This window comes from Lupinus angustifolius, chromosome LG03 (genome assembly GCF_001865875.1).
Source record: "Lupinus angustifolius cultivar Tanjil chromosome LG03, LupAngTanjil_v1.0, whole genome shotgun sequence".
In the NCBI taxonomy this organism is placed as follows: Eukaryota; Viridiplantae; Streptophyta; class Magnoliopsida; order Fabales; family Fabaceae; genus Lupinus; species Lupinus angustifolius.
Window position 1 is genome coordinate 25,335,406 of NC_032011.1, and position 25,050 is coordinate 25,360,455.

The 25,050-nt window shown below is 33.9% G+C and overlaps 3 protein-coding genes across 8 annotated transcripts; 2 read left to right on the forward strand and 1 right to left on the reverse strand.

Moving 5' to 3' along the window:
* On the reverse strand, positions 1,617-10,560 carry LOC109344057 (vacuolar protein sorting-associated protein 51 homolog). 3 transcript variants are annotated; one of them, XR_002107285.1, is made up of 21 exons: positions 10,160-10,557; positions 9,651-9,790; positions 9,135-9,189; positions 8,762-8,869; positions 8,037-8,135; positions 7,814-7,891; positions 7,616-7,693; positions 7,069-7,173; positions 6,174-6,274; positions 6,015-6,082; positions 5,515-5,588; positions 5,295-5,361; positions 5,007-5,116; positions 4,585-4,854; positions 4,351-4,467; positions 3,766-3,837; positions 3,618-3,668; positions 2,568-2,795; positions 2,299-2,475; positions 1,800-1,981; positions 1,617-1,757 (listed from the first exon to the last, which is right to left on the reverse strand). XR_002107285.1 is itself a non-coding variant. In XM_019582659.1 (20 exons), the coding sequence occupies exons 1-20, from the start codon at positions 10,337-10,339 to the stop codon at positions 1,862-1,864; spliced, it is 2,298 nt and encodes a 765-aa protein (XP_019438204.1). In that variant the 5' UTR covers positions 10,340-10,557; the 3' UTR covers positions 1,681-1,861. The 3 variants fall into 3 exon arrangements, 2 of the variants coding, with proteins under 2 accessions (XP_019438204.1, XP_019438205.1); XM_019582659.1 differs by having other exon boundaries at positions 1,681-1,981; XM_019582660.1 differs by lacking the exons at positions 3,618-3,668; positions 3,766-3,837 and having other exon boundaries at positions 1,681-1,981; positions 10,160-10,560.
* On the forward strand, positions 2,242-25,050 carry LOC109344058 (protein trichome birefringence-like 6). Of its 2 annotated transcripts, XM_019582663.1 has the most exons (8): positions 2,242-2,252; positions 3,067-3,071; positions 22,069-22,419; positions 22,498-22,768; positions 23,264-23,456; positions 23,553-23,743; positions 24,076-24,234; positions 24,739-25,050. In XM_019582663.1, the coding sequence occupies exons 3-8, from the start codon at positions 22,077-22,079 to the stop codon at positions 25,034-25,036; spliced, it is 1,455 nt and encodes a 484-aa protein (XP_019438208.1). In that variant the 5' UTR covers positions 2,242-2,252; positions 3,067-3,071; positions 22,069-22,076; the 3' UTR covers positions 25,037-25,050. The 2 variants fall into 2 exon arrangements, with proteins under 2 accessions (XP_019438208.1, XP_019438206.1); XM_019582661.1 differs by having other exon boundaries at positions 22,069-22,768.
* Positions 12,799-19,397, forward strand: LOC109344055 (probable glutamyl endopeptidase, chloroplastic). Of its 3 annotated transcripts, none has more exons than XM_019582656.1 (11): positions 12,799-13,005; positions 13,777-14,764; positions 15,598-15,726; positions 16,289-16,588; positions 16,678-17,136; positions 17,278-17,343; positions 17,615-17,675; positions 17,765-17,914; positions 18,069-18,206; positions 18,360-18,679; positions 18,998-19,397. In XM_019582656.1, coding segments are annotated over exons 1-11 (2,727 nt in total). In that variant the 5' UTR covers positions 12,799-12,890; the 3' UTR covers positions 18,999-19,397. The 3 variants fall into 3 exon arrangements, with proteins under 3 accessions (XP_019438201.1, XP_019438203.1, XP_019438202.1); XM_019582658.1 differs by having other exon boundaries at positions 19,001-19,397; XM_019582657.1 differs by having other exon boundaries at positions 19,092-19,397.

The window sequence follows — 25,050 nt, forward strand, 5'->3', positions numbered from 1 at the left end:
AAGAATTGATTCATTCCTAGTATCAATTGGCTTCATCAAGTGCACTACTGAACATGGAGTCTATGTACATGTGACCACCACAAATGCAGTAATTTTGCTCTGCCTTTATGTAGATGACCTGGTCATTACAGGGAGTTGTGAGAATGAAATTCTCAAACTAAAAGGCAAACTCAAATCTGAATTCGATATGACAGATTTGGGTGAATTAGCATACTTTCTGGGCATTGAATTCCTCAAGACAGATAAAGGAATCATCATGCATCAAAGAAGAAACATCACAGAAGTCCTAGAGAGGTTCAAAATGCAGAATTGTAATCCAGCAATGACTCCAGTCGAAGACAACACTGCATCAAATCCTTTACACACCAAGCAACCAGCAGATGCAACAGTTTTCAGACAAATGGTAGGATGCCTCAGGTTTGTATCTCATAGCAGGCCTGATATAGCTTATGGTGCAGGAGTTATAAGCAGAAGTATGGCTAATCCAAATCAAACACACATGACAGCAGCTAAGAGAGTCATGAGGTATCTGAAAGGGACACTCCAATATGGCATTCTGTTTCCCAATGAGGAGGAGAGTAAGCTTCAATTGGTTGGTTTTTCAGACTCTGATTGGTGTGGAGATAAAGAAGATAGGAGGAGCACTTCAGGGTACACATTCTTTGTTCATGGTGCTCCAATCTCATGGAGTTCAAAGAAGCAAGAAGTGGTAGCTTTATCAACATGTGAAGCTGAATACATTGCAGCTTGCAATGCTACCTGTCAAGGTCTATGGCTAACATCACTAATGGCCGAATTGAAGTGTGGTGAAGATCTAAAGATTGAACTAAGAGTAGATAACAAGTCTGCTATAAACTTAGCAAAAAATCCTGTTAATCATGGAAGAAGCAAGCATATTGAAACAAAATTCCACTTCTTAAGGGATCAAGTGAGCAAGAAGAAGGTTGAGTTAATTCATTGCAAAACAGAATTGCAAATTGCAGATGCTATGACAAAACCACTCAAGGGAGAAAGGTTTGCAATGTTGAGATCAATGTTAGGTGTGGTGAAAGTTGGAAGCATTTTGGCTTAAGGAAGGATGCAATATTTCGTGATTTCCATTGATGTATTGTCGAATCAACTTGCAGATTACTTTTGAATGTTTTTGAATTAAGGAAGGATGTTAGAAAAGCTAGTAATTCAAAAGTTAGTTGGAACTTACTATAATTAGAAGGTTGTTAAAGTTAGTTAGACAAAAATAGTAAGGTGTATAAATAACTCTCTTTGGTTATTGTTTTAATGAGTTGAATACATATAGTTAAATCTCTCTCTTGTTAATCTCTCTAAAACCCGATTGGTTATCATACTTGATTTTTTAAGGACTTGTCTCTTCCTAAGCCTGAATCTTATTATGTGGTGGTCTAAGAAATAGAATATTATCTCTCGGTCCAGCACTGAAGCTTAATACAGAAGTTTGGCTAAGAGTTGTTGTGGGCAGAATTCTCTCAGCCTATATCATCCTCAAAGCCAATGGTCCCAGATTGTTATTTGGTAATCTTTTATAAAAGGGTCAATTAGTGATAGAATCTTGTGAGCATGTGATTGATTCTCCTTGTGGTTTTCTATATACAAACAATTAGCATGTATGACCCATTTGACATATGCTGCAAGGGATTTACAAAGTTAAAAAAGTAACTTGTATGCCAAATCCAAAAGTACAAAATGACATACTAAAAAAGAATGCAAGTAGAGTAGAAAAATGTACCAAATGCATGTTTCTCTTTCTGGACAGAAATTTATTTTCAAAAACATAGGAAAATATGGTCACTGAAATCAGATATGAAAGTTCAACATGATCATAGCCTCCACTTCCACAAAATGTTTATGAAGAGATTGCATTTTGTTCCCTAGTTTTTGCCAGCTTTGCTTGAATAAGTTTGTCTAGTATGGGAGGCTCCAATGGAATTGGATCTAGGCACCTCTCTGCAACAGCAACAATCACCTGTGCCAAAAAAATACAAAAAGTTAAAGATGCATGGTACATAGATAATAATGGTCTATGATGGGAAAATCTAGAAATATTTTTTCCACAAAACAATAAAAGTATAACAATATGAATTAGTTTGTGGAGCCTTGGCACAACTCTTGCCGTTATTGTCATGTGACATGGAGATCACAAGTTTGAGTCGTGAAATCGGGCTCTTTTAAATGTCAGATAAGATTGCCTACTATAGATCACATAGTGGGTTCAACGCGAACCCTATACATAGTAGGTTACCCTTTATAAAAACCTTGAACCACAAAGACTATTTTTCCAACCTCATCAAGTAAGAAGTCCATTGCAGCTTCATCTTCAACTATTTCCCTCAATGGAGTCCTCAAGAACTGAATATCCAACTGAAGTTGTTGTAATCCACTCCTATTGAAAGTTTGAAGTCTTACAAATTCTTGTAAACTTTTAAGGCACAATTTAACTATGGTTGTAACCACTGATCCCTGCAATTTGCAAGCAAGTACTTATAAACATTGTTTGCAACCAATTATATAACTTTTAAATCAGCAAAGCAATATGATTTAACTATAAATACCTGTGTATGTTCAACTTTTGTGAAAATTTCAACTTTTTGCTTAAACAATTTGGCTAGATGTGTTTCCAAGAGTTGGCTCCTTGCTTTTTGAGTATTGGATCTACCCATTTTCTCTTCTCTTAAAGAGTTGCTTATTGATGAAGCAGTACTTCCAGTACTAGCAGCCCTGCGGTGCTTTTGTATACCTTGTGGCAAAATCTGCCTCACTTCATTACCAATAACTTCCAGCTAGAACATAAAAAATGATTACTATATTTGCTTCGATTCATATAACGCACGTATTTAAGTTGTCACATGACATTTAATTAACTTTTAATCTTAGTTATCCATATATGGTTTTAGATTTATTCATTCATCTCAGTATCTCACTCTCACACACGTGGGTGGAAGGAGGTGGTGGGGAACCATTCCGGGGGTGTGGGGGTGCGGGGGCATGCCCCTGCGAAACAGTGCGGTGTAGTTGTTAACTGCGCTATGGTTTTTCTAAGTAGAACTAAAGGTATCGTGATGTCCAAGTCACAGTTAGCAGTAGTTTATATAGTTAGAAATTACATCACCCGAAGTGCTAGGTGAAGGCCATGACACATGCCTATAGAAAGGGTGGCCCAGTTCACAAGGCTCCCACATAGTGGGGTCTAGAAAAGATAGATGTACATAGCCTTACCCGCAAGTAGAGAGACATTTAAAGTAGTTACATGACATTTAAGTAACTTTTAATCTTGGTTATCCATATACGGGGTTTTACGTCAATATTCATTCATCTCATTATCTCACTGTCACACACGTGACATGCCTATAAAGAGGGCGATCCAGTTCACGAGACTCCCACTTAATGGAGTCTGGGAAAGGTAGATGTACACAACCTTATCCGCAAGTGGAGAGACTGTTTCCAGGATTTGAACTTATCCTTGATGTATATATAATGCTTTATGGTCATAATATACCAAATAATAAAAGTTAGCTAAAACTAGCTATTCAAGTACAATCATGAAACTATTTAATCCAGTTTCATATGCATAAAGAAAACTGATTCAAAATACAGATACCAACCTCTTGAAGAAATAAGTCAACAAACATATGAACTTCTCTTGGCTCTTTATGCTGTGCAAAGCAAATAAACAACTTCATACTTGAGCTCTTTCAAAGATAAACAAAGAAGTATTTCTATTTTTGAAACAAAGGCACATAATAGAGTTACCTTAACCCAATTAGGTGTGGTAAATCTCTTCTTCAGGAGAAGTGATACTCGCTGAGTTTTCATACTTATGTACTGAAAAGAATCAAATAAAGAATATGTAAATGCTGCTTCACTTATACATTATTTTTTCATAAAAGAAACATTCTTAAACAAAGAGTAAACACAGTGTGTATAGCCCAATCCTGACATACGACATCCCCATCCCATGAATATATTGAGCGTGACACCCATAAGCTTAAATACCCCTGTAGTAGTTTATTCCCCATAAAGGGGAGCCTCCTACGACTCGAACGCATGACCTCAGGGACAAGTAGTCATTATTCCCATGAACCAGCCGTATATTCATGGGTCGGGGGTCGCGTGTCAGGGCTGGAGTGTTATACAGTGGGATTCTTTTCCTTATAGATATTAATATTATGCAGGGAAATATTGTTAAAGCCAATGTACAAAACACAGTGGGATTCTATATAACATACTTTACTACAGGAATAGAGGAATAAGAATAAGAATGAAGAGTAAATTACACACACTGCCTCATACAGTTTGCAATTATAATGAAAAGAAATTATGAACTTCAAAACTTACCTGCTGCAAGAATTTTTCACCAGCTGATCTAAATTTCCAAGAGATCTCTCTAGGAATGAAGGCAGGTCCATATTCATAGCCTATAACACTATCACCAGAAAACGACATTGCGGATTCCTAAACACATTACAAGCAAATTTTTAAGGAACAACTTGGTGATATGAAAAGGAAAAGTAACTAAAGTTTTTAATATGTTCCATGAATCATATCTAACTCTGTCAAGTGGATCACTACCTCAGTGATTTTCGGGATGGCGATTTTCTCTATAAAACTAGACAGTTGTGCCAGCACCAGGACAAGTCCAGCCAAAGCTTTGTCATCTTGCGCTTCTTCCGGAAAACCGTGATTCTGAGTAGATGAAGAACTATTTCTTCCTGAAAGCAAAAGGAACGGATCCTCAAGTTGTCTCAGAAATTCTTGAAACCCTTCTTGAACCCAATCAATAATCAACTCTCTTAGTTTGTCTAGAATCCCTGAGTTGTCATCTAGAATTTTGTGGACATCCTAAAGTGGTAAATAAAAAGAGAGAGATATGTTAAATCTAAATGATACAACATTAACCAGAAACATTAGAAAACTTTAGCAATGACATTTTATGGATTTACATGCATATATATAATCTTATATCCATAGTCTAGTTACTAAAATGTTCATACCACCAAGAAGTTCTTGCCACCTTGGAGAATTGCTTTTGTGCAGGCATCCAAAGAAACTCCCAGTGAGTACTTCTCCACTCCATCCCTTTTCACAACTTTTAAGAGGGAATCTACCAAATAGAAGCTAACTCATACCACAATTGTTAAGATAACTTCATTTAACAATTTCTGTACCAAACTCAAATACGGCGAATATATATTCCGCGCAGTGTAAAGTGTAATCATTCAAGCTTTTAAGATGAAACTAAAAATCAGAAGCATTTCTGCATAGAAAGTCATTTAACTAACCTGAGATATCTTGTAGAAGATAAGAAAATGTACTTGTAATATACAGCTTGATAACAACCTTGGCAGCCTGGAAAATATTTCGGTTTATTTGACGATAATCAATTTTTAAACATGAACTTCATAAGGATTATATTCTGACGAAGAAAAAAGGAAGACAAGAACTTGGAAAGCTACATATACAGGGTAAAATCAAATTGGAGCAGTAACTTCAATGTATGACCTCAAGAGAATGATCGTAGAGAGCAGCTTCACCCGAGACTTTATCCATCAGGAGAACATCATTCCATATAACTCCTGTGCCCATATTAAGTGTGATTACATGTTTAAAGAAACCAAAACTAGATCCAAAATAATTCCACAAACACAAAACAAAACCAAAGGCATGCATTCAATCATCATATACAAGAGATGGAAGACACTGCATACATTCATAAAAGTAAAGACTGATACATAAAATCATGCCTATAACAATCAAAACAGGTTCATCGGATGGTTATCGAAAACATCTAACATCTATATAAAATAATTAATTTCTTTCAGTTAATTTAAGAAACTCAATTAGCAAAAATGCCATGATTGTTCATATGAAAATTAATTTGATATCACACCAGAGGCATAGAAGTCAAAGATCAAAGGTCACATATATGAAGTAGACCAAAAGATAAAAGTTTCGCGATGTCCATAAAATGAGTGGAGTACTAGAAGAACCATACTACTTACGAAGAACACCAAGTAAATCTGCTCCAGAAATCCGTGTCTTTACATACTCCTCAGTAATTACAAAGTGCCTAAAAACAGTTAAAATGTTCGCATATAATGAAAATTTCATGTGTTGGGATGAATTATCAGTACTTCTTGTTGTAGCATGAAGATACTGACTTGGTAACTAAGTCTCTAGCAAGTTTAACTAATTGCTCTTCTGAATCAGGGAATATTACTCGAAATGCACGAATCGCCTCCACAAACTCACAAATGGCTGCCTGTGTTAAGAAATGGAAACAGAAACATATGCTCAATTCATCAGCCTCTTAACCATAAAGGTCAATCAAAATATATGATATATGTAATGTAAAAACTGAAAGCAAAATAATAGCATGAAACAAATAAAAAAAAGAGAAGAAATATTGAGTTGAATTGGAATAGAACATCAAACAAGTATTATACCACTATCCATCTCATAATAATAGATATTTCATTCATCACAACAGCCTAATATCTTGCAAATTATTTGACATAATTAATCACGGATATTAGTGCCCTATCAATCCATTTTCGCAAATAGTATGACAGATTATCTTCTACAAGAATGAATCACCCAACATAGCTATCTCACATTTGTCATAATCAGTGTCATTCATTACTTCACAAAACCATCTATATATTTAGAGACTCATGATTTTAGTTTTGTTCATTGTTTCAGATTGCTAACCGCGTCTAATGGGGCCGCAATATTGTGGTAGTCGCTGCAACCGCATCATATTGCAATAGCGCTGTGACATTGAATCACTGCAATAACTATAATGATCATAACCGCAATTTAAAACACTGATTCTGTTTGTCACCAGTAGGTTTTTTATTGACAGAAATCAGACTTTAGGGAAGAGAAAACTTAGGAGCAAGAGTTGTGTATGTATATATCAAAGTCAGACACACAAGAGTTGTGGTAATTGAACAAACTCCTTAGCCATCAAGGATAAGGTGGTAGAGAAAAAGCATATACTCTCTTTTTGGAAGAGGAAATTAAACAAAAAAATCCTACCCTGACATTACTTACCTCATGATTAGAGGGAGAGGCATTCCCTATTTCTTCAGGGATCAACTGAACATCTTTAAGAGAATGTTCTAACTTCTCCAGTAGCTTTGCTTTCAGATTGTCTACCTGCCAATAAATACAAAACTTCTATCATATATCCATAACTAATAACACCAAAGATGATATAATATTATTTCTTTCCATGGAAAGGGGGAGGCGGAGATAATTAGTCTTGTCAATCCAATAATAACAAGAATCAAGCCTTTATCTTACTAGATAGGGTCGACCGAAAAGACATCACTCGGATTTGAAGCCAGAAATATGTAGTGAAAGGATGCAACCTTACCACCAGGCTATCAGAGCAACATTTTTAGTTGCCAAACAATTTCTAATATCTAGAAACTCCATCAATCAACAATTAGAACAAAATGTTGTTAGGAGTAATGTGTTCATTATTATTGCCGATTGAAAAATGAATCAATGAACAAAACAAAAAAGAGTCTTTTTTATTTACTTGAATCTTTTCCTTAGACTTTATACTATAGAGAAAAATGAAATCAGTACAAACCGGAAAGTTCAACTGCTTGAGTTGGACTGCAGATTCAGCTCTCACTTGCATTGATTCAGAATCTGAAAATACCTTCTCCTGGTTAGAGGAAAACAACGTTAAATTATGATGACAATCTTCTTATCACTGAAACAGGAACTATCAACAAGATTCTGACATCAATGATAAAAAAAACACGAAATCATGAAAGAACCATACCTGTAAGTTTTTAATTATGACCGCTATTGCTTCTTCGGATGCACGCTTACAATCCTGAAATGATGAGTCTCCATATGCCTGATAAAGAGGAACAAGTAAGAAATATATCTCATGTGAGGCCTAGATTTCTTGCATTATATGAAACTTCTTGTGCTTGAATGTGTGGTAAATGTAAAAGTAGCCATTGATTGAATCAATAATAATAATATGAGCTAAATACAACCTTAAAAACTGGCATTGCACCAGTGTAGAACCTAACTGCATCTGCATAGGCCTCAGATTTGATGCACTTGACAAGTCTATCAGGTAGATCATATATGAACTGTTCTTTCACAAGGGTAAAAAGTGTGTAAGTCAAATTGTCAAAAATGTAAATGAATTACCTCCATTTAGCAAATGACATGTTATCCAAAAACATAAACATGGTGGAGAATATGAATCAAGCACTCATCTAAATTATGGACTGCATCACATGATGTGGCCACAATATTATGGTTGCGGTAATCGTCAAAACTGCATTGCGGTGTGACACCGAATCACAATGATGTACCGGCATCGGACCGCATCGAATTCAAAAATATATTTTTTAGTTACAAAATAATTCACATTGCAACATCGTAGTCCACGACCACAATGACCACAATCGCAATAACCATAACTGTGACCACACTCTCAACTGTGCAACCGCAATTTCAAACACTATAACCAAGAATTGAGAAAGAATATGTAAAACTATAGTGATTTTATTTAAATAAGGGGCAATGTATTAGGGTGATAACATAAGAGAAATGCAAAGATAGAACCTGTAAGATATTCAAGAGATCCTACTCCTCTCTCCCTCATATTTATATTCAACTATACATACTTTAAAGTGAGAGCCTCGTACACTGAGCTGTCCTTTTAAGATGCTGAGGTATCTAACAAAATCATGTATCATCGCTTCGATACCTGAATTTTACGAAGAAGATTGCAAGTCCGATGCAGTTTCTCTATATGCTCCCTCTTGTCAAATAAAGAAGTATTAACATTGTCACTCCGTGACTGCACAGACATGATCTGCATTGGAAAAACATGTGACTTCAGAATTACTTTTTTACATTCAACTAGTTAACATATATGCACCTCTTTATGGTTTTTGATAGGAAAAACACATGATTCTAATTAGGCAGATAATTTAGCTTATGATATCATATTCATCTAAATTTGAAGATATTTTTCTTTCTAGTAAACCAGAAACTTAATTGACACCTTAATCCTTTTTGCTAAGTAAAATTTTAAGAGTTTAGTAAAAACATACTGAATAAGTTAATGCTACACTAACCTTCTCAAGAAGATTTTCCATATTTCCCTCCATCCCCAAAATGTTACTTTTCATCCTGTTTGGCAAAAAGAATGTCATTTTTTCACTAAACATAACTACATCAACAAGAAATTGGTTTAGTGGTTAAACAAAGCTAAGCCTCGAGGTATCGTACAAAGCTAAGGGCCGAGGTTTAATCCTCAAGAAGTAGCAATAGTTGTTAGGAGAGACAATCACAATGTTCGGATTAGTACCTCATTCAAAGGATGGGATACCTTAGAGAAACAAAAATTAAAACTACACTAAAGAGGATTAAGTTACTTGTCCCAAGGGTGTCTCGTTCCCTGTCCAGTCTTGGACTATTAAGGTTTTTATCTCGAACCAATCAGATTTTTTTTTTTTCTTTTAAAAATTATCTTTTTATTTATATGACAATATTTGATTCGTCTGAGACAAAGAATAAAATACCATTAGCTACAATCGACAAGGTGGCACAACAAAATTGTTAATTTCCCATTATTTTCATTAAAACTTTACCTCTTTATAGTATCTGTGGCGCATATGAACTTGTTATAATTCTCATACACAAGCATTTGCAGGTCAGTGTCAAGATTCTTTATCTCTGCGGCCATTTGAACATGCTTCTGGAGCAGCCCTTCCAAATTTGACTTATGTGCCTTCATAAGTGATTTCTCAACGTAAATAATAATTCATAAATAGCATTATATTCATTCAATCTATAACATACAAAAACACTATTGATGTATTTAGTGTAATTCATAATAAAGCATGACAAATTATTCCGAGATGAAAACCTTCGCAACGCATGGTTACATGTTTCCCTTGTTTAGTCTACGTACTCCTATGAGATGTACATATATCAGTTTTATTATAATTCTTATAATAATAATATAAAAGTGACTAACAACATGACCGAATACCATGCATCGGAACCATATAATTATGTTGTCACCTATAGTTATTTTACTACTCGGCTTGAGTAGGATTGCCTCGTATCAAAAAAACAAAAGGGATAGAAGAAATACTAGGATATTCATATACTGATCAGGATCAAAAGAGATGGAGTTGATGTCATCGATTGATGTGTATTTGGAGGAAGTGTTGGAAGAGTTAGGAGAGTTTGAAGGGTCTGGAGAGTAAAAACTGGATAATAGTTCTCTCATTCTCTTTGCTTTGTCATCTAATGGCATTTCATGTGTTGCCATATTTTGCTTCTGTTACCTTTTTTTTGGGTCTTTTCTTTTGATATAAGGTGAATGAATGAGTGTGTTTGAGATGAATGAGAGATTTTGATAAATGTGGAATGGAAAGTGAATCTTTGAGGGACTTAGTTTTTGTTTGTCAACCTATTTTGAAGCCTATGAATGCTCTTTGTAGTTACAACACTGTATGAAACTAGGAACAGTTTTAGTTATCTGATGCAAATTCACCGTGAGTGCTGCTCATTAGGCTAATAAATAGATGAGTTTAATTTTTTTTATCTATGCTTGTTAGTATTTTTGTTTGTAGGTGAGACTCCACCTCAATCTCTTTCGCCCTCACCATCACCATAATCATCACTATCAAACCACCTTATGACTCATTTTTTTGTTGATAGTGAGACTCTAACCCACAACTTCTTAACACTCTATTTTTTAAGTCATTTTTTCTTCACCGTTAGACCACTTAGGATTTTCGAATAGATGCATTTATTAAGTGGATTGTATTATACATAGTTACGTATATATTTATATATACTTAATTCATTATCCAATTTATCACTCAATATCTAATTTACTTATGATCAGTTAAAAAGATATATTTAAATTAAAAATTAAGTATTATAAAGATTTGTGTATAATTAATATATGTATATTACTTAAATTATAATTAAATATTAATAATGGATTCATAAATTTTTTATTAGATAGATGAGTTCCCCATAAATTTATCCAAATTTAAAAGCTTAGACGACCCATATAAAACATAACACAAGTTGGTGGACGAAAACGACATATTTTAAATAAATTATTAAATATCAAATTGCCCTATAATCTAATTGAGTTTGAGATGTATTCTGTTATTGAATATTTGAACATAAAAATAATCCATTCCATCATTTATTAACATTGTTATTAATATGATTTTAACACGATTATGAATATGTTTTGACACATTTGGGAAACCATTTACACATGTTTTGATTTAGTGGTGTAACATTTTTTTAGATTTCAGGAGAATCAAAAGGTCAAAAGATTGATTTATGTGAGCGATACTTATTAAAAATAACATTCATACACCTTAAAAGATATTAGTTTATTAATTAAAAAAGGGTCGAGAATACTTTTGATTTCAGCAAAAAAAAATATATTTGGGGAAACATTGGTTGAAGGATGCACCACTTGACTAATTTATAACGATGGAACCTTCACTAAAAGAAAAAATATATATTCTAGTAAGCATGGTACATGTATTAATCATTTATTCTCAATTAAAAATAATATATAAGTAATTTAATGATAATATTGACAATATAAAAAGTTTTACTCCAATAATGCATATATATTAAATTATTGGTAAAACTATTTATGCAACTAATTAATAAATGTTAAATAATGTAAAAAGATTTATGAGCTATGAAAGATATAACTTACTTTAAGTGGTTTCTTATATTAGGGTTTACAAACCTGATTTTATTATGAAAAAAATCTTATTATAAGCATCATTATTATCATTAATATTGGCATCATTATCATTACCATTATCACCACTATTATTAGCACAACACCATTATGTTGTAATGTCTTAATCACTGCCACAATCTCTATCACCACCTTTAGCTATTATCACTATATTCATCATCATTGTATCTCTATCAGCAACACCATTACCACAATTACACCTCCACCACCATCTTGGGGCAATAATTTTTTGTAGAAGTGAGCAGAACTCGATCCTACTCACTTATATAATTTGGCCTAATCATGATTAATCCCGAATATGGTTGGGTTTCATCGGATCTAGGGTTAGGTTCGGATTCAAAAATTAGATCATGTCAATATTAAGGGACAAATGGACGACTAAGGGACAAACACAACCCGCTCAGACCCGGGTCATAATCATTTATTCATCATGTTTGTATATGTGCATATTTAATTGCGTATAGAGTAATAACATTTTTTTGGTGGGAAGTATTGTCACTTATCTGATTTTTTATCATGTACACATGATCAACAATATATACAATATCATTTTATATGTCAAATTAGATATTCATATATTAAATAATATTAAGAGTACTTTATCTAAAAGAGATATGCATTATATTTAATCGAACATAGGTTTAAAAGTTGGCACATTTAATATTTTGTATCAAGTTAACTTCGAGTATAGGGTCAAATAGATTAAAAAAATAGTCTCATCCCTAATTTTTTTTGTAAACTAACTTGTGATATTATACTTTTGAAACTCTTATTTGTTGCTTCTTTTTGTTAGGTAGCTCACAATTCCTATAATATCATATCAAACACACAATGATTTCTCTATCATTATTACTTATTAGTATTATTAATATTTAATACTTTTTTAATTTTATTTATTAATGGTACTTACTTTAGCACATAGGATACATCCACATTGAAAGGAGAAGTTGAAAAATATGAAGAATTAAATATTCTTTCTTATCAATGATTCCACTTCACAAACTATTCCTTCATTTCTCTTTCCCTTTATCATCGTTTCCTTCAACTCCTTCTCTTCAACACTCACTCCTACGTCATGCCTACGTCACGCTTCCGCAATTTACAATCTCTCACTGCTTCTTCTGCTGAAGACACCACTGGCGGACCCTCTAACGACACCGTTTCTTCATACACTTCCACTTATTACGAAGGTTATCTCAACCTTTTCTATTTTTCTTATGTAATATAAAAACTACAAGTGTGTTTTAAATTGCGGTTGTGATTACTGTTTCGGCGCTTCTCATAACCTTAATATATCGACTTATAGTCGCGGACCTGAATTTAAAACCTTAGTTTAGCTTAATACACTTTTAGAGAATAATAACATATTGCTAAAATCTGTTACAGCTAGTGAAACGTTTTATCTAAACATTATTTTCTTTGATCTTATAATGTTTGAATTAATTACATGATCTTGTTTCAGAAATTATACTGACCTATATTTTTAGAGAGATAAATAAATGTTATAAAAGAAAATTCACGAACTTTGGTTGGGCCTGCAAATGAATTTGATAGTGTTTGGTAAACATTGCTAGAATATGTGTTCTATTGATATACTCTATACTAAAAATGAGGACATAATGAGGTTGGGATTGAAGAGAATGGAATAATACTCTGTTCCATTCTGTTTGAGATGGCTCTGGAGCCTTCTCTTTCCATCCCCTCCAAAATCCAATTCGCTAACAGACCTAAATATCAAAGATTAAGTGTCCTGTCGGGCCGATAAAAAAAGTGTCCTGTCGGTTTGTTTAATTTCTGAAACAAGAGATGTTTTGAGTGAAATTATCAAACCTTAGGAGAAGTTAGTGTAATTTTTTCTTTAGATTACAATAGTTCTCAAATCCATATTCGCAACTATTTCTTTGTTGAGATTACTATATTGTTTCTGGCTGCTGGCACTAATTTTGATTGGTTGATGTCAGATGAGGCAAGTTTAGGAGCAGGGTATCGTGTCCCTCCACCGGAGATCAAGGACATTGTTGATGCTCCACCTGTGCCTGCATTGTCATTTTCACCATGTAGAGACAAAATTATTTTTCTCAAGCGAAGAGCTTTACCTCCATTAGCAGAATTAGCAAAACCAGAAGAAAAGCTCGCTGGTTTGCGCATTGATAGAAATTGCAATAGTAGGAGTCGTATGTCATTCTACACCGGTATAGGGATCCACCAAATTCTTCCCGATAGTAAATTAGGGCCAGAGATTGCGGTTACTGGTTTCCCTGATGGCGCAAAGATAAATTTTGTTTCGTGGTCTCCTGATGGTCGGCATTTAGCCTTTAGCATTCGTGTAAATGAGGAGGATAATAATAGCAGTAAACTCGGAGTATGGATTGCAGATGCGGAAACTGGGGAATCCAGGCCTTTATTTCAGTCACCTAATGTATATTTGAATGCAGTTTTTGACAACTATGTTTGGGTAGATAACTCTACATTGTTAGTTTGCACCATTCCATTATCTCGTGGTGCTCCACCGAAGAAACCTTTGGTTCCTGGTGGCCCCAAAATTCAATCTAATGAGCAGAAAACTATTGTTCAAGTACGAACATTCCAGGATTTGCTGAAGGATGAATACGATGAAGATTTATTTGACTACTATACTACCACACAGCTTGTTTTAGTTTCTTTGGATGGTGCAACAAAGGATTTTGGTCTGCCAGCTGTTTATACCTCTATGGACCCTTCCCCAGATCATAAGTACCTTTTGATTAGTTCAATTCACAGGCCATACTCTTTTATTGTACCTCATGGAAGATTTCCGAAAAAGGTAGAGTTGTGGAGTGCTGATGGAAAATTTATCAGGGAGCTTTGTGACTTGCCTGTTGCTGAGAACATTCCAATTGCATTCAATAGTGTGCGAAATGGTATGCGTTCCATTAATTGGAGAGCAGATAAGCCATCAACACTTTACTGGTAAGATCTAAATTTTTATCTTAGATCTTATATTTTCTGTTGGGGCATGTGCATTGGGGACAATGCAGTTTACTATAACTTAATTAACCTTATAATGCATGTATTTTTTATTTAGACATTTTAAATATGCATCCGTAATTGTTTTAATGCTTTCTCTCAAAGTATTTCATTAATCAAGTAAAGTTCATCAACAAGCAAATGGTACTAAGCGTGCAGTTTATAAGAGCTATCATTCAGGTCTATAGGCTATAGCCAAGTATGCCCGTATGCATGCATCCACACACTCAAAAAATATACACTTGAAGGGCACAAACACACCTTGGGTGCATGAACTATAAATGTAAAATTATTTATTGTTGTTGATTCAGAGTTTATAAATTTTAAATCATGTTACATAAGATTATGTTGATTTTGTATCAATAGACCTCCCTTGCAAAAAAACATGGGATGGTGATCTTGTATTATAAATATTTGAGGGACTGTGCTCATGGAAGATCATGTTCAGACATTTCAAATAGATGTTTATGTTCTTTACTTCTTTTATTTTAGTAATGAATTCACGTTGCAGTTCAATGATAGATTGTGCATGGTTGTTTTCTTCAACTGACTTATTAAATTTTATGAATTGTTTTTGGTCTTCTCATCATATGCAATTATCTTAATCAAATGTCTCATCCTCTATTCTCAATCAAACTTAAGATGTCCTTTATTCAAAATAAATGCTAAATGTTTTTCCCTGCATTTCCGTTATTGGTTTTATAGTCAAACTTGTTATCGGTGGATTTGTTTTGCAATTTTTTATCTGTGAAAACTGCTTCATTTGAGGTCTTTAGGGTAGAAACTCAAGATGGTGGTGATGCCAAGGTGGAAGTTTCTCCTCGTGATATAATTTATACACAGCCGGCTGAACCATTAGGAGGGGAACAGCCAGTGATATTTCACAAGCTTGATCTCCGCTATAGGTACGGATACATGCTGCTATTGATATACACTGGTTCCTACTCTTTATATTTATCTACATCTCAGTGGATTCACATTGACATATTTTGATATTATTGGATCCTTTTCTAAATTTAGTTATTCCTTCTCAGTATTTGAAATGTTCGCCAAGTTTTATAGTTAATATAGGTTTCAATGCCAAGTATATTGACCATTTCCGAAGCATCTTTCCTGATGTTGTACTTGCTATTCATCTCTATTTACATGATTCATCATCATGACCAACTATGGTTTGCATGCCGCTGCTGTAATCTGCACTTCTATTATAATCATTTTTGCAAAGAATAGTCTAAGGTGGTAATGTATTTATGCCTATCACATGTCATGAGGATCTCTGTAACAGTTGCTAAGAAAATTCCTTACTGTATTTGTGGTAAACTTCTCTCTTTTCGTCCATGTTCTTGGTGGTGGGGATTGAGCGACAAGTTGGAAACAATAATCTTGTGCAACTAATATTTCCTAAACCTTTATAAAGGAAAACCTAAAATCTTGCTTGATGTCTTGTTTTTTTCTTCATATCTACAGAGGGATTTCTTGGTGCGATGATTCACTGGCTTTGGTGTATGAATCTTGGTATAAAACACGCCGGATAAAAACTTGGGTTATCTCTCCTGGATCTGAAGATGTGACTCCACGCGTCCTATTTGATCGATCTTCAGAAGATGTGTACTCTGATCCTGGCTCTCCCATGCTGCGGAGAACTAAAGCTGGGACCCATGTTATTGCCAACATAAAGAAGGAAAGTGATGAAGGAAGATATATTATACTGAATGGAATTGGTGCTACACCAGAAGGGAACATCCCATTCCTTGATCTGTTTGACATGTAAGTATCTTAAAATCTAAATCACTTTTGCCCTGTATGCTCTCATAGATTCTCATTTATGCTTTGTGGATTAAACCAAATTGTTACAGAAATACAGGTAATAAGGAGCGAATCTGGGAGAGCGAGAAGGAAAAGTATTATGAGACTGTTGTGGCTCTAATGTCCGATCAGGAGGAAGGGGATCTGAATTTAGATCAGCTAAAAATACTGATTTCAAGAGAGTCAAAAACTGAAAACACCCAATACTACCTTGTCCGCTGGCCAGAAAAAAAATTAGTCCAGATTACAAATTTCCCTCATCCATACCCTCGGCTTGCATCCTTGCAGAAAGAGATGATCAGGTATCAGAGAAAAGATGGGGTTCAACTGACCGCTACATTATACCTGCCACCAGGTTACGATCCATCTACAGATGGCCCTTTGCCATGTCTGTTTTGGTCTTACCCTGGAGAGTTTAAGAGCAAAGATGCTGCTGGTCAAGTTCGTGGTTCTCCGAATGAATTTCCTGGGATAGGTCCCACATCAGCCCTTCTTTGGCTGGCCAGGAAGTATGATTTGTCTTTACCCATTCCCTATCTTGTTTGGCTATTTCTTATTTAGCAATATTTAACTTAGTTATTATGTTCTCCAATCAATATTGTTTAGGTTAAATAAGCTGGACTGTTCTTTGATGACTTCAAATTCTGCAGGTTTGCAATTCTATCTGGACCTACTATTCCTATTATTGGTGAGGGTGATGTGGAAGCAAATGATAGGTAAATTCATTGTGATATTATTATAGTGGTTGAATCCTTACCGTTTACATGTCACTAGATAATTGTTCTCGAGCAGCACGAGTTATTTACTCATCTTCATTCTTGTTTCTATTCAAAATGGATTTCAAATATTTTGACTCATTTGCAGGGATTGGTTTCTTTTGTTGATTTCTTCTTCAGCTTGTTCAAACTTTTTTGTGAAGTAATCATGCCACATAATTAATAAAGCTTTTGAGTTTATCCGATTATTAACCAAATTTCTATTAATCAGTTATGTAGAGCAATTAGTTGCAAGTGCAGAGGCTGCAGTGGAGGAAGTTATCCGGCGTGGGGTAAGTTTTTTTTTTTACTTTATGGACTAAATGAAGTTATAAGTATAATAGAAATATGGAGTGAAGCCGTTTTGGATTGTAACATCTAGGTAGCGCATCCAAAGAAAATAGCTGTTGGAGGACATTCCTATGGTGCTTTCATGACTGCCAACCTTCTGGCGCACGCGCCTCATCTTTTCTCTTGTGGAATTGCTCGTTCTGGTGCTTACAACAGAACACTTACTCCTTTTGGTTTTCAGGTACTGCCTATAATGAATTGGTTTTTTCTTCCAATGGCTAACTATTTTCCACAAGTTGTCTTTTCTTCCGTCTTGCAATTTCGTTTTAAACTTCCTCGATGTCCTATTCTTCTTTTAGAAATGCTTATGTCCTGTACTGCATTTCCTTGTGTAGAATGAAGACAGAACTCTTTGGGAGGCTGCTAATACTTATGTAGAGATGAGCCCTTTCATGTCGGCTAATAAAATTAAGAAGCCTATTTTACTTATCCATGGGGAAGAAGACAATAATTCAGGAACATTAACCATGCAGGCAAGAGAGAAATTTCCGCCTCAGTCATTCTATTCTCATTAAACCTATCTTAGTTGATTAACAACTGCAGAATTTTGGAAGAAACAATCTCCTGGAGCCATACTTTAACCATTTGTATAATTTGCTGCTCCTATCCTTTGTCCTTCTGTGCAGTCGGACAGGTTTTTCAACGCTTTAAAGGGTCATGGCGCTCTTAGTCGACTAGTGATTCTGCCTCACGAGAGCCACGGTTATTCTGCCAGAGAAAGCATCATGCATGTCCTTTGGGAAACAGATAGATGGCTGCATAAATACTGCGTTTCAAACAGTTCCGATGACGGTGAGGATCATGATTCTGGCTCGGTCGAAGAAAATGCTAGCAAAGGAACTACACATGCGGAAAGTAAAGTGGTTGCTACTGGTGGAGGTGGCAGCAAAGAGGTGTCTGATCTTGACTATGATGAATTTCATTCTCTGTCAAGATCATCCTTGTGGTATACGCTTCACCCTTCAAAGTTTTAAATCCAAAAAAAATAAAGTGCCTTACACTGGAAGTTGATAATTATTTCTTCAACAGTGATTTATTTGTGAACTTTAAATCTATGTATAGGATTGCACATATTCTTACTATCTGATAATTAGGATGTGATCATGCCTGTTGTTATTTTATTTAAATGTGCTTGAGTTTAACATCCCAAAAAAATAGTATGTACCTTAGACAAAAATAGTAAAACATGTTAATGATATTATGATACTTGCTGCTGATTTTTCCATGTATCTGAAATTTTTACAACGATCTTTTAATCTTACAGAAGATTTCGTCGATCTTTGACTGCGAAGGGCTAGAATTGAAGCATCCATATTATGCATGTGGGAGACAGAGCATCCAGCACATGTGGGAGACAGAGCATCCAGCTAAGAGAACGGGACGTGATCAAATTGACAGGGATCATCATTTACATTACAAGTATGAGATATTAAATGCACTCCATCATGTTATATAGTCCTTTAGAAATGCTTCTATAGCATTGCTGGTGTGGTGGCAAGTTGCCAAATCATTCTTGCATGGTTTTACCAGAATGTTTCATATGTGAATCGTGTTAGGGTTCGTAGCGGCTTAGCCAAATAATTTCGCAAAGCAATTTAAATATATATTTGGGGAATTACGAAACCATACTTGTTCTTCCTATGCAGTTGTTTGGACATTCTTTCCTATCTTGCTCATAGTTGTGGAGTTATGGTTATTATGATTGTATCTGTGATGGATGAAACTCTTAAGCACTTCTTAGTACCTATACAAGCCATAAATTTCCACTTTTTTTGGTATATATAATTCCTTACATTTAGAATTAGGCATAATATTTCACCCCAAAAAACAAGAATTAGGCATATATTAGGATCCTGAGGAAAATAACAAAACATGCTTAGTATTGTGAAGATGGATAGAGATTATCTATCCCGAATGTTGTCACATTCTCTTTCTCGAGCTAATCAGAATGTTACTTTTTCTTTTTCTTTTCATGTGGCAATATCTAATTAGTCTGGGACAGGGAATGACACACTGTCGGGGACAGGTGATCCTTGTCATGTGAAGATAAATATAGCTTGTTAAATGCATAGGCAACCAGTTTGAACTTTGAAGATTTGAAAGTGTATTGATTGGACTAAAAAGAAATTCATTTCCTAGCTTCCATGAGAAGATTCATCAACACTATAAGTTTATTAATGGTTTTATCTTGGTGATTTGGGCATATTCAAATCCAGTTTTCAAGGATTCATGGTAACTTAGGTTTTCTTGGTATTTTCCCATCCATTTCTTGCATGCTTCTTCTTCTAGTTATTGATCCTTCTGTTCACACTCTTCAAAGGTTGATTGAAGAGAACTCCTTTTTTGTTTTAGATAATTCACTTTGTTCTCTAAATCAGCAATCACTTAGATTGTTGCATTTATAAGGTATATCTGGCAAAAATGGATAAAAACAAGTGATATACAAAAAAAAGTAGAAGTTGAAAATTTATGATGAATAAACAAGCTAGCTTATTATATTAGAAGTCTGAAATAAAATTATTCTAACAGCTAGCGAATGAGTGAAAAATAATGTAAAAGGGTGGCTCCATTTAATTTAGAGTGTAATATATGCATTGTTTGTGTAATAAGTCGATACATTATTCATATGTATTTATAATATTTATTTTGAAAAATTGATGATAATTAAATATGAATAGTGGATAATATAATCATTATATAAAAAATAAAATAAAAAACCCTCCATAACCAAATTACATCACTTACTTGTTTTTAGTTAAATAAGTCTATTGTGAGTTTTGAAGGGCTGCTATAAAAATAAAACAAAAACTTTCATAATCAAATAAGGTTATTGGCATACTTTTAATTTAAGAGGAAAAATGATTGTATATAAATTTTTATACTGACCCGACATATACATTACATTGTTAACTTAAATGTCTATTTGATGATTTGTAATTAAAAATGTGGGGTGTGGTTTACTTTAACATTAAAAAATTATAAAATGCATATCGACAAGAGGGTAAAGTTTACTCATGTCATTTTTTAGGGCTATTAGGATATAATAGACAGAGTGTCACATGTGCTATCTAATTTTATATACCACTCATAATATTTTGGTAAATAATATGAATTAAGTATAATCAATTTTTGTATTTTTTGATTAATGAGAATCACATAGAATATAATTAATTTTATATTTTTTGAATAATGAGAATGAGAAGATATGCTCCAGATATATAATAATACAATAATATAAGTATATAAGTAGAATAAAGTTTTATTATGTTCTTGTTGATTCCTAAGTCCTAACTCAACTTTCATCCAATCAGATTCTCACCAAACTTTACATTTGAACATAATAAATTATCCTATTTTATATTACTTATCCTATCCACGAATTAAGTATTAAATTAAATTTATAGTAAAATGCATGGTTGAGTAACATATTTTTACACGTATTAACATTTAGCGAAAAGAACAAGTTTTACTTTCACAAAATTTATTTGATTTCCCTTTTTTGGTGCAGAAACTATTTATTTGTAAAAACTCAAAATGGAAGAAAAAAAACATAAATGAAATTTCCTTTTGTAACCCTACCAGGGAATATGAAAAATATTGTCATTCACCCGGTCCAAGTTTTCCTCACAAAAAATCAGAAACTGCTACTTTGTGTTGCATGTCTTCTTAAGATCCACAATATATCTACATTAATTAATGTCTCTATTATCATAGGGATAAGATATTAAATTATTAATGAACTTATTTAAATTTTCCATTGCTAGTTTCTTTATTCATTATTAACAATTCAGAACATTTATTTTGTGAGTAAATTAAAAAAAACTTATTCCACATGTTATTTATTTATTCTATGAACATCTATTGGTTCAGATCTACTAAAAGTGAATAATTATATTTTTATAGAATGAATTACTAAGATGTGGAATAAATTTACTAAGTTACTCTTATAATTGATTCCCTCCCTCACAAATCTCATATAAATTTATCACCAAGTTTATTTTTTTTGCTACTACAAAGAGTATTCTATCATCTCTTTGTGTAAGAAATTAATTCTTTTGGGGTTCATGATGAGTATCCCTCTTAACAAATGTTGTTATCAGGAATCGAACTATTATCTTTTGATCATTCTAAAAATCTAGCAAGACCTTACATAACTATATCAACATTAATAGTATCAATAAAACTTTGATCAAATAGTATAAGAATTCAATGAATACCAAATAAATAATATCAAAAAATTTATTGGTTGAAATAAAACCTAACATGATGACTCATTTGCTTATCATTTAAGTGTACTAGTATTAGTATGTGACTTACATTGAAGCATGATAGTAGTTTGATGAATGGAGAGACAAAAAAGTTTATCTTTGAAACCCACTACACTTTTGGTATTCTCTTTCACTATATTCTCCTCTACCCTCTTCCTTTCTATCTTCACTATATGGCTTATCAAATCCTCACCTTCACTTCAAAACCAAACTACTCTTCACTTAAACACTTCTTCAATTTCATCATCTTCTTCTATAAATGACACTGACAATGTTAGTTTGAATCTTCAACCTTTAAAGTTTCAATCTTTGACTAGATTCACCAAAAACTTCACTGTCAATGGTGTCAAAATCCCAACTTTGATAGATAACCAACTTTCTGGGCTCCACAATATCCTCACTGGGTCCAAATCTGAAGATTTAACTCACCATGTTGTTGTTGTTGATGTTGATGTTGATGATGGTTCAGGTTTGAATTTCACAGCAATGGAACAAGAGAATGGAACTTCTTCATATGAGAGTAGAGTCAGAAATGAGAAGAACAAGTTGGTAGTTGCTAATGCTGTTTTGAAGAAGATTGAGGAGAAGAAGAGAGTAGAAGAGTGTGATTTGACAAAAGGGTATTGGGTTTTTGATCAAAGTTATCCTCTTTATGACAAAGGTTCATGTCCTTTCATAGATGAAGGTTTTGATTGTGAAGGAAATGGAAGATTGGATAGAAACTACACTAAGTGGAGATGGAAGCCTAAAGGTTGTGACATTCCAAGGTACTCTCAAATTCAATTTTTTTAGAAACTTCTTTTTAACTTAATCTGAACAATGTTTAGTTATACTTGGATTAAGCTTAGGAATTGAATTTTTTTGGTATAACTGAGGGTATCCGAACTAATCCCTTTTGGGATATGTAGATGCTTTTGGGATATGTAGATGCTTCTCCCGAGTCCCAACAAATGTTATTCTCCTGAATTGAATCTTTAACTTTTTGGTCTATCTAGGGGTTTTAGTGAGACTTTACACTACTAGATTAATGCTCGTTGGTAACTGAATTTGAACAATGTTAACAACACACTCTTTTGAATGTGATAGATTTTATGTGGGACCCACTTAATAGAGAGTTAAATCATGTAATTCAGTGGGTCTTACATAAAATATACCAAAGACTGTGATGAAAAGAATGTTTTGCTAGCCTTTTCTGTTGAATTTTACTTCATTTTTGTACTTACTTAGGGATAAAAAGAAAGTAACACTTTTTTTGTCAAAAGGTTCAATGCAACAAAACTGCTGGAGTTGATAAGAGGGAAAAGACTAGTTTTTGTGGGGGATTCAATTAATAGGAATCAATGGGAATCAATGCTATGCATGTTATTTGGCACTATCCGAGATCCAAAGAGAGTATATGAGACACATGGAAGGAGAATTACTAAAGAGAAGGGAAATTATTGTTTCAGATTTCTGGTAATTCCGAAGAACCTTACTTTTTGTTGTTTTAATGTCTATGTCTCGAACTGGTCTGTACTAGAATTTAAACATTTTGTACATCCAATGTTGCAGGATTATCAATGTACAGTTGAGTACTATGTTAGTCATTTCTTAGTTCATGAAAGTAAGGCGAGAATCGGGCAGAAACGAAGACCAACCTTGCGGATCGATGCCATTGATCACGGTTCATCAAGATGGAGAGGAGCTGATATTTTGGTTTTCAATACTGCACATTGGTGGTCACATTACAAAACAAAAGCCGGGTTAGCACTTCTCTTTATCTTACTCATTTGTTATGCCTTGAAACCATTTGCTTAATGTGTGCATCATTCGATGCTAGAATTTTATACTTTTATAACCATTTTTCCTGCGGCCTATTTTTTACGAGACTTGATCCAAAGACTTTCCTTAACGGGAATCTATTTCTTTGCCATCGACTAGAATCAACGGGTGTTACTAGCAAACATGCACATATGCTGCAACATAATTTTTAAAAATGAGCAATTATAGCTTAATTACCAGATCTTCTAATGTCTTATATTTGCAATTTTTTTCTGTTAATACTATTGTTAACAAACTTGTGGTCCTGTAACAGTATTAATTACTACCAAGAAGGAAATTTTGTTCATCCCAGACTAAATGTTTCTACAGCTTTGAGGAAATCTCTAACGACTTGGTCTTCTTGGGTGGACAAACACATAAATCCTAGAAAAACCCAAGTTTTCTTTCGAAGTTCGGCACCATCTCATTTCAGGTTTGCTCTTAATACCCATAAATCCACTTTGTATTAGTTTTAGTAGTTTCCAAAAGGAGAAAATTTGATGGTTGTAGTGGTTTTCTCCAATCAAAATGTAATATGTGTAATAGATGTTACACATGTTATATTTTCATTGATCAAGTGCTACACATGTTTTTCGACTTTTCGACCTTCCTAGTTTGGTCCATCAAAAATTGAAAACTCCAAAATGGTGCCTAAAAAATTCAAATGCTGGTTAAATTAGTCATTTTTAGCATGTTTTACAACACTATTAATTTGACTCTAAAAATGACTAATTTGACACATTTGAAATTTTTGGGATCATTTTCGGTTTTTCAATTTCATGGACCAAACTGGTCGGTTCGAAAAACATGAGGGACTGAAATGAATATTTACTCTATTGAAAAATAGCACGACAAACAACTAGAGAACAACACTTCAAGTTTTGTCCTTCTCAAAATACTTAAGTTTCTGATTAGTGATTTTGATTCTATGCAATAGGGGTGGTAATTGGAATTCAGGAGGACATTGCAGGGAAGCCATTAATCCTCTTAATGAAACCTTAACAACTAGTTACCCTGAGAAGGATATAATGATAGAGGAGATAATAAAGAAGATGAAAACAACAGTGACATTGTTGAACATAACTAGTTTATCACAATATAGAATAGATGCTCATCCATCTATGTATGGAAGAAAAACTCAATCATCTAGCATTCAAGATTGTAGCCATTGGTGCCTCCCAGGGGTTCCAGATACATGGAATGAGCTCTTATATTATCATTTACAAAGTGTATGATTAGGGTAACTTGT